This window comes from Heloderma suspectum, chromosome 7, assembly GCF_057233095.1.
Source record: "Heloderma suspectum isolate Gila_16-S chromosome 7, 16-S_ref, whole genome shotgun sequence".
In the NCBI taxonomy this organism is placed as follows: Eukaryota; Metazoa; Chordata; class Lepidosauria; order Squamata; family Helodermatidae; genus Heloderma; species Heloderma suspectum.
Genome location: NC_139464.1, coordinates 118531670 through 118545479, shown reverse-complemented (window position 1 = coordinate 118545479; position 13810 = coordinate 118531670). Strand labels below are relative to the sequence as shown.

The 13810-nt window shown below is 45.8% G+C and overlaps 1 protein-coding gene across 1 annotated transcript; it reads left to right on the top strand.

The window, feature by feature from the left end:
• The first annotated feature begins 1661 nt into the window (after nucleotides 1–1661).
• On the top strand, nucleotides 1662–11665 carry MCAT (malonyl-CoA-acyl carrier protein transacylase). The gene is made up of 4 exons (XM_084811228.1): nucleotides 1662–1941; nucleotides 3445–3532; nucleotides 5393–5610; nucleotides 7608–11665. Exons 1-4 carry the CDS (start codon nucleotides 1678–1680, stop codon nucleotides 8028–8030), a joined length of 993 nt encoding a protein of 330 aa, XP_084667354.1. The 5' UTR covers nucleotides 1662–1677; the 3' UTR covers nucleotides 8031–11665.
• Nucleotides 11666–13810: the final 2145 nt, after the last annotated feature.

Genomic DNA, 13810 nt, shown 5'->3' with positions numbered 1-13810 from the left:
GGGGGCTGGACTCGACGGTCTTGCAGGCCCCTTCCAACCCTACTATTCTATGCTTCTAGGCTGGGCAGCCATGTGTCAGGGATGCTCTGACTCGGACTCCTGCACTGAGCAGGGGGCTGGACTCGACGGTCTTGCAGGCCCCTTCCAACCCTACTATTCTATGCTTCTAGGCTGGACAGCCACCTGTCAGGGATGCTCTGACTCGGACTCCTGCACTGAGCAGGGGGCTGGACTCGACGGTCTTGCAGGCCCCTTCCAACCCTACTATTCTATGCTTCTAGGCTGGGCAGCCATGTGTCAGGGATGCTCTGACTCGGACTCCTGCACTGAGCAGGGGGCTGGACTCGACGGTCTTGCAGGCCCCTTCCAACCCTACTATTCTATGCTTCTAGGCTGGACAGCCACCTGTCAGGGATGCTCTGACTCGGACTCCTGCACTGAGCAGGGGGCTGGACTCGACGGTCTTGCAGGCCCCTTCCAACCCTACTATTCTATGCTTCTAGGCTGGACAGCCACCTGTCAGGGATGCTCTGACTCGGACTCCTGCACTGAGCAGGGGGTTGGACTCGACGGTCCTGTAGGCCCCTTCCCACCCTACTATTCTGTGATTCTAGGCTGGACAGCCACCTGTCAGGGATGCTCTGACTCGGACTCCTGCATTGAGCAGGGGGCTGGACTCACGGTCCTGTAGGCCCCTTCCAACCCTACTATTCTATGCTTCTAGGCTGGGCAGCCACCTGTCAGGGGTGCTCTGGCTCGGACTCCTGCACTGGGCAGGGGGCTGGACTCGACGGTCTTGCAGGCCCCTTCCAACCCTACTATTCTATGCTTCTAGGCTGGGCAGCCATGTGTCAGGGGTGCTCTGACTTGGATTCCTTCATTGAGCAGGGGGTTGGACTCGACGGTCCTGTAGGCCCCTTCCCACCCTACTATTCTATGCTTCTAGGCTGGGCAGCCACCTGTCAGGGGTGCTCTGGCTCGGACTCCTGCACTGGGCAGGGGGCTGGACTCGACGGTCTTGCAGGCCCCTTCCAACCCTACTATTCTATGCTTCTAGGCTGGACAGCCACCTGTCAGGGATGCTCTGACTCGGACTCCTGCATTGAGCAGGGGGCTGGACTCACGGTCCTGTAGGCCCCTTCCAACCCTACTATTCTATGCTTCTAGGCTGGACAGCCACCTGTCAGGGGTGCTCTGACTTGGATTCCTTCATTGAGCAGGGGGCTGGACTCACGGTCCTGTAGGCCCCTTCCCACCCTACTATTCTGTGATTCTAGGCTGGGCAGCCACCTGTCAGGGATGCTCTGACTCGGACTCCTGCACTGAGCAGGGGGCTGGACTCGAGGGTCTTGCAGGCCCCTTCCAACCCTACTATTCTATGCTTCTAGGCTGGGCAGCCACCTGTCAGGGGTGCTCTGGCTCGGACTCCTGCACTGGGCAGGGGGCTGGACCCGACGGCCTTGCAGCCCCTCCCAGCCCAGCTATCCTGCGGTTCTATGAAAGCGGCTGCAAACGTGGCTGGGCCGCCGCCTGCCGGGGTGCTGCGGCTGGGCTCCCGCCTCGCGCAGGGGCCGGCCGCGCCGCCCCGCGCCGCCCTTCCGCCGCGGCTCCCGGTTTCCCGCCGCGGGGACGCTTTCCGGCGCCGCCCCCCTCGCCGAGCCGCGCGCCGGCGCCGCGATGGCTGCCCGGGCCCCCGGGGAGGCGTCGGTGCTGCTGTTCCCGGGCCAGGGCAGCCAGTTCGTGGGCATGGGCCGGGGGCTGCTGCGCTACCCGGCGGCGCGGGGGCTGTTCCGCGTGGCCGAGGCCGTGCTGGGCTACGACCTGCTGGGCCTGTGCCTGCGGGGGCCGGCGGCCGAGCTGCGCCGCACCGTGCGCAGCCAGCCCGCCGTCTTCGTCAGCTCCTTGGCCGCCGTGGAGAAGCTGCACCATCAGCAGCCGGCGGTGAGGCTGGGCTTGGCTTCGGCCGCCGGGGCCTCTCGAGCTCGTTGCCCGGGGGCCGGGCGGGGGGCTTCTGGATGGGTCCTGCCCCGCCGAAAGGCCTCCTCCCTCCTTCCTGCTCAGAGCCGTGACCTTCCTTGCGCGCCCTTGCGCGCAGCCTTCTGCCGCATGCAGAGATCTGGGGCTGGGGCGTTAATCCAGCGGTGGGATTGGAGCAGTTCCAGAAGAGGGCATCTCTGGGGGGGGGGGCGGCCGCAAAGCCCCCTCAGCCCCCTCTTCTCAGACCAGGGGGTTGGCCAGAGCGTTCCTCCGTGGAACCAGCTGGGCGCCCTCACGGCATTTTGGACCGCAAGGCCCAGAAGCCCCAGCCAGCATGGTCAGCGGGCGGGGGGATTCCGGGTGTTTTAGGCCGACACATCTGGGAAGCACCAGGCGGCCTATCCCGCATGAAGCCCCGCCAGAAAGAGGTGGCGGCCCTAAACCTGAATCGGTCGCTTTTTGTTTTCGTGAATTTGTGCAGCACAGTTTTTGGAACAACCTTTCCACCCAGAGATGCACAAGGTGGCTAACTGGAGGGGAATAGGCGGGATGTAGATGTGGTAAACAAATAAATAATGAACTGTAAAATATAAAACGATATAAGTGTAAGAAAACTAAAAACAGCCTAACAATCAAAAACGACCTGAAGGTGGACGGTGGCAATTAAAATTCGGGTAAAGGCAGCCAGGCACACTAATAAATGCTTGCTGGAATAATTTTGTGTTTAACCAGCGGCAGAAAATTATTCAAGGGGTACCAAATGATCTCCTGGGGCAAAGAGTTCCACAGACTGGGTGCGATCATAGAGGGCTTGGATGGGAGACTGCCTGGGAATCAGGCTTCCTGCACAGAGCAGGGGCGTGGACTCGATGGTCTCGTAGGCCCCGTCCAACCTTATGATTCTATGTGTCTATGAGAAGGTGGTTTCTCGCGCTCCCACCAAACCTTTGTGTCATTATTTCTGGATTAATCCATTTTTGTTAGACTGTGTCCTTAGTGTCTTGAATAACTGCATAAACATGCAGAAGTTAGTTGGCTATATCGTTTGCCGTTATTGTGCCTGGTAAAAGCTTTACCTGTTGACTTCTACCTATTTATTAAATGAATACCTTAAAAAGAAGAAGTGAAAATCTTTTACACCTTCCCAAATACCTTACTATACCTTCCTGAATACCTTACTATACCTTTCCCAAACTGCATGGTTAAGGTAGACGTTAATTTGAAGCAAGGTTCACCTGCGTAATCTTCCTTCAGCACTGTATAATTCCACCTGAAATCTGGGGCTGGGAGAGGCAAGGGTTTCTTTCAGGCCAAAGTGTGCGGCATCTGGGCAACCTTGAGCCCTGGCACTTCACATATAAGCACTGGGACAGCTCTGCAACCTAGCAGCTATTTCTAGAAATTTCAGCATTTGGCTTTCTGAATATGTTACTTAGATTCTGAAACTTGTTTCTGTAATTTCTACAGGTAGTTGAGAACTGTGTTGCAGCTGCTGGATTCAGCATTGGAGAATATGCAGCCCTTGTTTTTGCAGGAGCCATAGACTACGCAGAAGGTAATAAGAAAGCATCCATACTAAACATTTGTCCCATATAACATCCTGGCAGTGTCAACACAGTGTTATAGTTTATGCTCTGGCACATTGGTCTGCGCACACCATTCTGTGTGCTCATCTGCTGGTGTAGAATATCTCAGGATGCAGCTTTTTATTTCTTCCTGAATATGAAAATGAAGCAGTGCAGCAGAGAATCATTGTTATTGTTTGTTTAGGTAATAAAACTGTAAATCTAAGGTAACTTGATCTCACTTTCCTTTGCAGTATTTTGAGAATTAATTCAGCGTTAGTTCATTCGATGAGGAAGATGTCTTCTTGAGTGCTTCTTTGAACAGAGAGTTATAGTTCAGGCTACAAATAAGGGCCACAATCTTGCATCCAGTTGATTTCACTTGAAATCCATTTCAGGTATGCACTATGGATGCAAGAGAGCATTCAGGCATTATGAATCTGAGTAGGCTAATCAGTAACCCCTCCTCATGCATTTCCTTCGCTCTGTAGTGTGGTGTTCTGAAGAGGAGAGCCTCCTATATCCATGAAGATTCTCTACATGATTAAGAATGCTGATCCTCTTCAGAAAGTCACCCTCCACGAATACAGGGCAACAGAAATGCGCAAGGAGGGGCATGGGGCTAACGCGCTTTCTCCCCTCATGTGTTTAGCCTACTCAGAGTTGTAATGCCTGAATAGGGCTTGCAACAATGGTATCTTCTGCAAACTTTGCAGTACATAAGTTGTGCATTTTATATTAATATCTTTAAAAAATCTTGAAAATCAATTATCATGAGATTCTAAACTTAAGTATCATAGCATGCAGGGACAGTTGGTTCAACTAGTCTGAAGTATAACTTTTATTTTGAGAAAAATACTGGTTTCAGGCAGACAGTAACTCAAATAAGACATCGTGCCAAATCATGGTTTATGTTAACCGCAGTAAACCAAAGCATGGTTTGTGCTTCCAAACATACACAGTGGAAATCTTTAAAGCTGCTTATCTGCTTTTGTTTTCTCTCCTCTGAACACTCAGCTTTATAACTTCATTCCTGTCTCCATGGTTTAGCTGCATCTGGAAGTGGTCAGTGGCCATGATCCTGGTTTGTCAAGTCAAGCACCATACCAAGCTATGACTTGGAAGCCTACTTCTGGTTTGCTGGCCAATTGTAAACCGTGGCTTGCCATCACGCCAAACCATAGTTAAACTTCCTTAAACCATGGTTTGACATGATGTTTGAACTGAGCCTGTGTAACTTAACCAGAATGAAAGTGTGAAAAGCATGCTTATACCTTCAGGACCCTATAGCAGGAACCCAAATTGCCAAGCCTTCATTCGTGCTTAATTCCCCTGGATCAGCCTTCCCCAACCTGGCATTCTCCAGATGTGTTGAACTGCAGCACATCTGCTCTGTATACTTCAAGCTCTAGTCATCTTGGATCTACATCAGTGATGTTCCTGGGAATCCTGGAATTCTTTGGATGCTTATTAGTACAAGTTTCAAGGAATGCACAGCGGCAGGGAAATGTTGGGTGTGTTCCAGGGTGTGCCTTCAGTTTATGTGGGTATTGGTGAGGACCAGTAGGTCTGGTCAGTGATCTACATAACTGACTACAAGCTAGCATGGGTAACAGAATCTTTTGCAACTCACGCAACTTCTGTGGTGGCTAGTTTGAGGCAGAAAGGGTTCCCTGGAGGTAGAAAGTTTGAAAGCCTGTAGTCTATATTATATAATACTGTATGATACAAAGGCTTGATTTGATAATTATATAAAAGCATGCATAAGATTTGTTAAGTTACCATCATTTTTCTCTCTAGCACCAATATGTTTCAAGCTGAGAGATTTCCCCCCCCCTTCTTTTCTTTAGCCTTATATGCAGTAAAGGTGCGTGCCGAAGCCATGCAAGAGGCATCAGAAGCTGTCCCAAGTGGAATGCTATCTGTTATTGGCCGGCATAATTCAAATTATGTTGCTGCCTGCTTCGAGGCTCGTGAATACTGCAAGTCAGTGGGCATTGAAAATCCTGTATGTGCAATTTCAAACTACTTATTTCCAGATAGCAGAGTCATTGCAGGACATTTGCAGGTACTATTTCAAAATAATTTTTCCAATTAATTTAGAAATTGAGTGGTTTTCATTAGCGTTGCTGACAGCAGCTGGTGCCAAGAGGCTAAACTTTGCACAGTGATGATTTGTTCTTGCAGCCTTATTGGGTAGTTTTGGTGAAAAAAGTTTGCGTGCTTGTTTTATTTCTTGCATTGTTCTGTTGCTTTTTTGGCTGCAAAAAACCCCCGTCATTACAAAATTAAGGGCGCAATCCTATGGGGATAGGCGGCCACCTCAAAACTCAGAGGCAACCACCTATCCAATGCAGGGCAGGAGAAGAATGGAGGGGATCGTTCCCTCCGTGCTTCTCCTGCCCTGCATTTGTGGCTAGACAGCCGATTTAGGCTGTCTAGCAGCAGGAAGGTGGAGTGGGCGGGAGGCTGCCGGACGACACATAGGATGCGTCATACTGGCATTTCCACCTTCCCCGCCCCGCTGTGCCCCGTTTTGGCTACTCCGCACTCCTCTTCTGAGCCTGGGACCATTCCACGCTGCCTGCGAGGCGGTGTGGAAGTGGGGGGAAGTTGCTTCTCCAGGAACTGACCTTGGAGCGCGGGCTCTGAGGTTGGTTCCCGGAAAACCACATATCCTATGGCCATCTAGTCGCTGATTGGCAGCAATAGGATTGCTCCCCCCAACACATTAACACACATCAACAATACTAGACGTAATAGTGACAAAACTGAACATTAAGGGATCACAACATTTAAAAAAAGGAATCTCATATTTTGAATTAAATGTGCAATGAAAAGGCCTGACTAAAAGTGAGACTAGAAGTAGCCAGATGGGCCTTACAAGGCAGAGGAGTCTGCAATGGAAAAGGCCCTGTCCTATCCTTAGGTGGAGAAGCATTGCACCAGATAAACTGGGGAAAGGGGGCTCATGTGGTAGGAAGTGCTTCTCGTGTACTCCTGAATCCAGGCTATTTCTAGCCTTAAAAACAGTTGAGCACAGGTGCTGTTTGCTAACCAGTGGAACTCCTTAATACTGGCATTACGTGCTCTCAGCAGCTAATTCTGGCCAAAACCCGTGCAACCACAAACTATATTCAAGGGCAAGCCTACATAGCTGTTTCTCCTACATTCTGAAGTAATCTAGTGGGGTGCCCTCAAAGACTGTTCAGAAATTGCAGCTTGTGCAAAATGCGGCAGCCAGCGTAAGAACTGGGACCAATTCTGGCCCGCTTGCATTGGCTGCTGTTACGTTTCCAAGCCTGATTCAGGGTTCTGGTTTTAACCTAAAAAGCCTTACACGGCTCGGGACTGCAATACCTGGTGGAATGCGTCTCCCAAACGGAACATACCCAGACACTACGATCAACATGTGAGGCCTTCCTCCGAGTGCCACCTCTGAGAGAGGCTCGGAAAGTGGCAACAAGGGAGAGGACATTTTCAGTGGTGTCCCCCCCGCCCCGCCCCGACTATGGAATGAGCTCCTCTTTGAGGCCCACCTGCCGCCAACTGTCATCTTTTCAGCGCCATGTAAAGACCTCCCTCTACTCCCTGGCATTTAATGGCATATGATGGGGCATCTGCTGTTTTAAACAGGTCTGTTAGGGAAAATATGTTTTACTTGTTTTTAGCTGTTTATACAGTTTCAATCTTTGCGTGTTAAATTTTTTTAGACTGTTTTTATATTGTTTTTTTTGCTGGTGTATTTGTTATGAATTGTTGTAAACCGCCCAGAGATCTTCTGTTATGGGGAAGTATAGAAATGAAATTATTATTAATTATCTAGTGGGGTGCACATAGTAAAATCTCTCTACTGGAAAAGTGAAGCCTGTAATGATGTTTTAAGTCCCCAATACTATTGGTTCATGTGCTTTTTTATTTTCTGCCTCTTGGAGCACGCTTCCTCTCCTTGGATGTGCAGATGTATGGCCAGTGTGTAGTATTTTCTTAAAAGATGAGTTACATTAATAGTTCTAGATTGAGTGAAGTAACTCTTAGTGTGTTTGGGTTTTTTTCTTACTTCAGGCTTTGGAGTTCTTACAGAGAAATTCCAAAAAATTCTCCTTTGCGCGTGTAAAAATGCTACCAGTCAGTGGAGCTTTTCATACTCAACTTATGGAGTCAGCAGTGGAACCTTTATCTGAAGCTCTCAGATCAATTAACATTCAACAGCCTCTCATCCCTGTCCATTCAAATGTGGACAGCCAGAAATACAAACAACCGAAACAGATCCAGCATTCATTAGTGAAGCAGTTGGTTTCTCCAGTAAAATGGGAACAAACAATGCATGCCATCTACGAAAGGAAAAAAGGAATAGCGTTTCCTTACACATATGAAGTAGGGCCTGGGAAACAGCTAGGAGCAATTCTAAAAAGCTGCAATTTGAAGGCCTGGGCATTTTATAAAAATATTGATGTTTCAGAAGATGAGTCAAAAGAAGAAACATAGAGATGTCTGCAAGAAATATTTTCATAGTGTCATTGCTTATCACTTAATTTTAAGTGCATTTATTATTAATTACAAATGATATCATGACAGCACCGGAGGTATGCACAATACAAGACTTTTGTTATCCACTGAACAGAGCCATACACAGTTTGAGTGTTGGTTCCCTCTCCCTATACAGCTACTGTGTGGAGAAGAATTGCTTGTCACCTCATGAACAAAAGTGCCATCCCCAGTGTCACTTCTTCAAACTGACAGATTTGCCCATGAGCCTCCTTAAATGAATTATTCCAGCTACAGATATCCAAAACCTGTTTTATACATATCTGTTTAATAGGGCTGCAATAGCCAAAGGATTGTAATGACTTTTAATCACTATCTTGTTTGACTCTTAAGAATCGGTGATATTAAAAAAAGGGGTTGCTTAAAAATGTGTCCTTTGCTTTACATACCATTTGTAGAAAAATAGTACGCCAACACTGGAGAACATTACAGCTTTTTCTAGTATGTCTCTTTGTTGCTGCAAAACTAGGGTGGTGGCATCAGCCCAGTTGCCTTCTGTAGTTGTGTTTTTGAAAGCCACGTTATTATCTTAGTGGTCTGGATCCCTTGAAAGACCAACAAGGCATACTGAAGGTTGATAATGGGCTGGATTGCATGACACAGCAGTCCTCTGTGAGACTGGTGCACATATGACCACCATTTTGCATATCCAACTGCAGCTTGAGGGTTGTCATGTGAACTTGGTGAGCTTGGATTATGTGAGAATTAAACAGCCCTCATATAACCATAGAACAGACCATGGGTTATGTGAAGGCTGTTTAATCCTCACATAACCCATACTTGCTGGGTTCACATGACACATCAACCCCCAGTTGGGTTTTGAATATGTAATTCGGCGCTTGTGGGTGCTGCGGCTCATTATTAATTAAATAGCCATGGTGAGCTACAGTGTGTTGTGTGAACCAGGTCTATGAGTTGAATGTGGGTTGTCATTGAACTGTGGGTGGTTGTTGAGACATGGGTTTGTTGTGTTGTGTGAAACCAGCCGCACTAAGAAACCTTGGTTTGTTAACCACAACAACCTACAAAGAGAACCCATGGTGGTGGGGTTGTGAATTGTGGGTGTTTTGTGGTTAACAAAACATGGCTTGCTAGCACACAACACAATAACCCATGGTTCAACAACAACCTACACTCAACCCATACTCAACCTTGAGTATGGATGGAGTGTGGGTTGTGTTGTGTGAACCAGGTTAATGACTTTGAAAGTCATTGGCCTGGTTTGCATGTAACAACAGCCCAAAGACCTGGTTTGCATGACATGGCAGCCCCTCGTGGGTTAATTTACCCTCAAGCTGTGGCATGTGCCATCCACCATTATGACTGGGTTGCTGAGGCTTGTCATGTGAACCTGACTGGGGAGGGTTATTTGAGGATTAACCCTCGAATTGTTCATGGTTAAGAACCCATAGTTAAGCCATAGTGCAGGGTTGGCACATAACCCATGATTCAACCACCCACACTCTGGGTTGTCATGTACAAACGAGGTCACTATTTCAGAAGATCTTGATCCACTGTTGGTGAAGTAGAATTTTTGACTTAACTGGTGACTCAGAACACAAAGGCCAGCTTCTGCTGTATAGCTTGAGAGAGTTTGTCCTAGTCTTAAGACAAGAGTTTCTAGTCTTCATATAAGCTTCCTCTAAAACTATAACCCAGAGAAAGGTCCTAGGAAATCCTCTGAAGGTACTATTGAAGCTAAAATAGTAGAACTGGCCCTGAGAACTTGGATGGAAAATTACAGAGGAACTATATAAAATGCTTTGAATAAACTGTATGTAAGTTGGCTCTTAGCTATTTGAAAGAAGGATGGGATAGAAATACAACAAATGACAGATAGGTAATTACGTTGGTAATTTTTGCCGATGTAATATAAAAAAGTTATTTTTCCAGAGCAAGGATAACATAGGCACAAGAGAAGACACCAGAGTCTATCAGAGTAGGTTTAAAATATTAGACCAGGAATAAGCAACCTGGTGCCCTCCAGTTGTTTTGGACTACAAACTCCCATCAGCCCCAGCCAGCATGGCTGAATGGACAGGTGATGGGAGTTGTAGTCCAAAATGTCTGGAGGGCATTGAGTTGTCTATCCCTGAGTTAGATGTTTGGAAACTGAGTTTTAGAGAATCTTTTTAGAGTCATCTCAAGTAGTTGTATACCAGAGGATGGCAGCAGTGTCTAAAGATTTCTTGCAGGATTAGTACAGATTTGCTGTTTGGGGTCTTTTTGTTTGTTTGTTTATGCAGTTTGTATGTACCTATGAATTAAAATAAATCTCAGTGTGCAAAACCACTGAACTGCAGGAAAATGAAAAGCCAGTTTTAATTTGATTGTTGTTGCTGGCGAACACTCAAATCAGTAGGCCAGTGCTGCATGTTTTACTTAGGGAGCAATCCTATGGTCTCCCAGGTACATAGGATTCTTTGGATTTCCCCCTCCCAGTGCTTTAGACATTCCTACGACTTCGGGAGGGTGACTCAGAGCCAGTTCCTCCCACCACCACCATGCAGCTGCTGCAAGAAGAACCATAGCACCGCCAAGTTGCAAAAGCGACCTTGGATTACCTTGTAGAGATTGAAAAGGGCAGTCTGGGGAAAGGAGAGGGGGGATCCGCTCTATACTGTGGCCTCTCCTGCCCTAACCCCCATGACTCTTTTAGATGTGTTTCCTTTAATAAGGAAGATAGGAGAGGTGAAAATCACCTGCTTTGTTCCCCCTGCCTTGCTGGCAGCAGCCAGGCAGGGCGTAGGATACTCGGAAGCCTCAATCTAGGAAGTGGCAATCCCATATGACTGTGCCCTTAGAAACCCTAAAGAGAATAGGAGTTCATAGTCCTTGAGTTTACAGGTCATTAAGTTAACAACTGGAAGAGAAATTCTATGGCTTTCAGAGAAGATCTGTAGTTTTGAAACAGGATTTCAGACTGAAAAGAAGTAATGCACTATGTAATTATAACTGCTGTTTCATGATTGTTTACTACTAAAAATGGCATCTCTAGACATGGAAATCCATTTTTAGAGATTGTCTCTGCTTTGATGATTTGCTGACTGAACAGCGTTGTTGTAGACTAGGGTGTCTGGCAGCCTTAATTACGACACAGTTCTATTGCATTGGGGGGAAAATCAGCAGCCAGTTCCCCTGTGTTCTATTTAGGGACGTTGTAAGGTGGCAGTTATAACCTATAAAGCCTTGGGCCCAGTATACCACAGGGATTGTCTCCTGTGTAAATTATGATTATGAGAAATTCCAGGAAATAATGTTACATTAGTATGGTTACAGTGGCTACAATCCTATTTCTAGTTATATGCATTTAAGCCTGTTTACTTAAAGGGCGGAGCAGGGAAGCTTAGGTAACTTGGTGCAGAATTGTAGCCAACATGTGATTGTGCAGTTCAGTGCTGTTTTGCAAAAAACCACTTTTCTGAAAGAAAAATAGGTTCAGTTTCCATGATGAAACTGTTGGTGGCAAAAATCGCTGTATTTTTTTTTTCCAATCTGCCAGTACAAATTCCAGTTTTGATGTGTGTAAACATTAACTACAATAAAGCTCAGAGGAGTCCTTTGTATGCTTTATCATAAGGGTGTGGTATAACGTCAGCTTAATGTTTAAATTCCTGTTTAGAAGCGAATGGTTTCAGTAAGCAGTGTATGGGCTTTACATTCTGCAAAGGAACTCTGCTCCTCTGGCCTAAAATCTTGTTGCTGGAATATAGATGGCAGCAAACTACTGGAGGCGTCCTAAAGAAAGTGTTTTCTAAAAGTTGTGTCTTCTTGGATACTTGTTTTTCTGACAGCGATGTAGAACCCTATAGTCATTCACTTGTTTGTGGATATAGTCAAAATGATACAAGAAGGTGCTTGGGGGAATTCCAAGGTTTGCAAAAGCAAAAACAATAAATGTTTTTTTAAACCTTCAAGGGGAAAATGTCCCTCAGAACAGCCCAATGAGGACTGAACGTGCTCAGTGGCCATGGAATGCTAACTGACTGTTGGGAGTGGGGGCAGAAAACCATGTGGGAGTGAGAATGGAATGGAGTATCCTGGAAAAGGGCAGAAAACCAGAAAGCCATGAACAGGAGTTCTCCACAGTGAAACGTTTTGTTGAAAGTCCCACTTGTCTGCTATCTATTTCCAGGCTTATCTAACATTCATCAGCATCATCACTCATTTTATGTATAGCCAAAATAAACATCCAGAAATCTCAAGTGGTTCAACCCTTTAGGATTGTACCACTTCAAATTGAAGAAGCAGGACGAGATGTTGGAAAGTAGCCTAATGCAGAGAAGCTTTCTAGGCCAATCTTCTTCCCAATTGTGTCTATATGTATTCAAGTTGCTTCCCACGGGGGATGGAGGAGAAATTTGTTAAGCTCAATTTTAAATATTAGCTTATCAGATTTCACACTTCCGAACCAAAATTCAGTTATCCTTTGAAATTTGCAGTTCTGAGAATTTTTCAAGAGTTCTCCAATAAAAAAACGCATATACTGGGGAAAAGTGCACACAAACAGGCATATATTCGTGAAAATAATATCCAAAAATGCCTTATATTAGGAAAATAGCTTGCAAAAATGTATATTAGGCATAATTATATACATAATGGATGTATTAGAAGAAATGCACCACAAAATGCATATGTTATTTTCATGTGATCTTTAAAAAATATCTCAACAATCAGGCCAAACAGTATTTAAGACTGGAAAAATAAGAAACTGAGAGAAACTGACAGATTAATCTATTAATCTACTTTCTACCCTTCCTCCAAGGACTTCAAGGCAGCACATAAGGGAGGTTGAGGGATTTCTGTACACAGGGAGGTTTTATCAAATATTCAAGCCCCTGTTTTCCTCACTATTTGTCAAGACAACACAGCTGACCAACTTACTGAGTGTCATGCACAACATGTTATAACTTGGTAAATGATGCGACTGTTCCTGCTCTGGGAACTTTTTGAAATGCATAAAATAACATATTTCCCCAATTTTGGGGACAAAATAGGGGTGAGAAACCTGCCATTTTTTGTTACGGTCTTTAAAAAATGTGCCCCCGACACACACACAACTGACATTTTCTCAAAGAGGAAAATACTGGCAATAGTTTTATTATTAATACAATTTGATGTTAGACATCATTTTTGTGAGAATGAACTATTTGGCTTTCTAGTATGCTACCGTTTCACCAAGACGTTAAACCCTAGAATACTTTATTTGGGAAAGTCAACTTTCCTCTGTGCCTCCACCTCTTTTTAAGTACTGTGTCATGTGACCTGGGCACATGCATCAGGCAGTAATGAAAACACTAATTTATGACTGTGTCTTTGGTTTTCTTCAAGCAGAGGGAAAGTATAACATGTTTCAGGTTGAGGTCATTTAGTGCCAATGTGCAACTACTTTAACAGAGCCCCACTGTCTGCTATATATACATTAGCCCTAATTCTGCACTGTTTTTCTTGAAAGATAAATTATCATTCCACTAAAAAAAAAAAAACATGACATAAGCTACCCAATGCCAATGGCAACTTTCCATTCCATAATTATTTCAGAGTGTTGCAGGTAGTATGAACATTTGTCATGTATGCATTGCCATCCTGCCGTCATCTCTGGTAAACAGGATGTGCAGGTTTTCATAGTGCTACAAATAACCTCCAAAATCTGTTTCCCCAGAGGCAATGATGGAGCATAAGAAATGAATGTGCATATACTATGGTAGAATGCCTCTGTC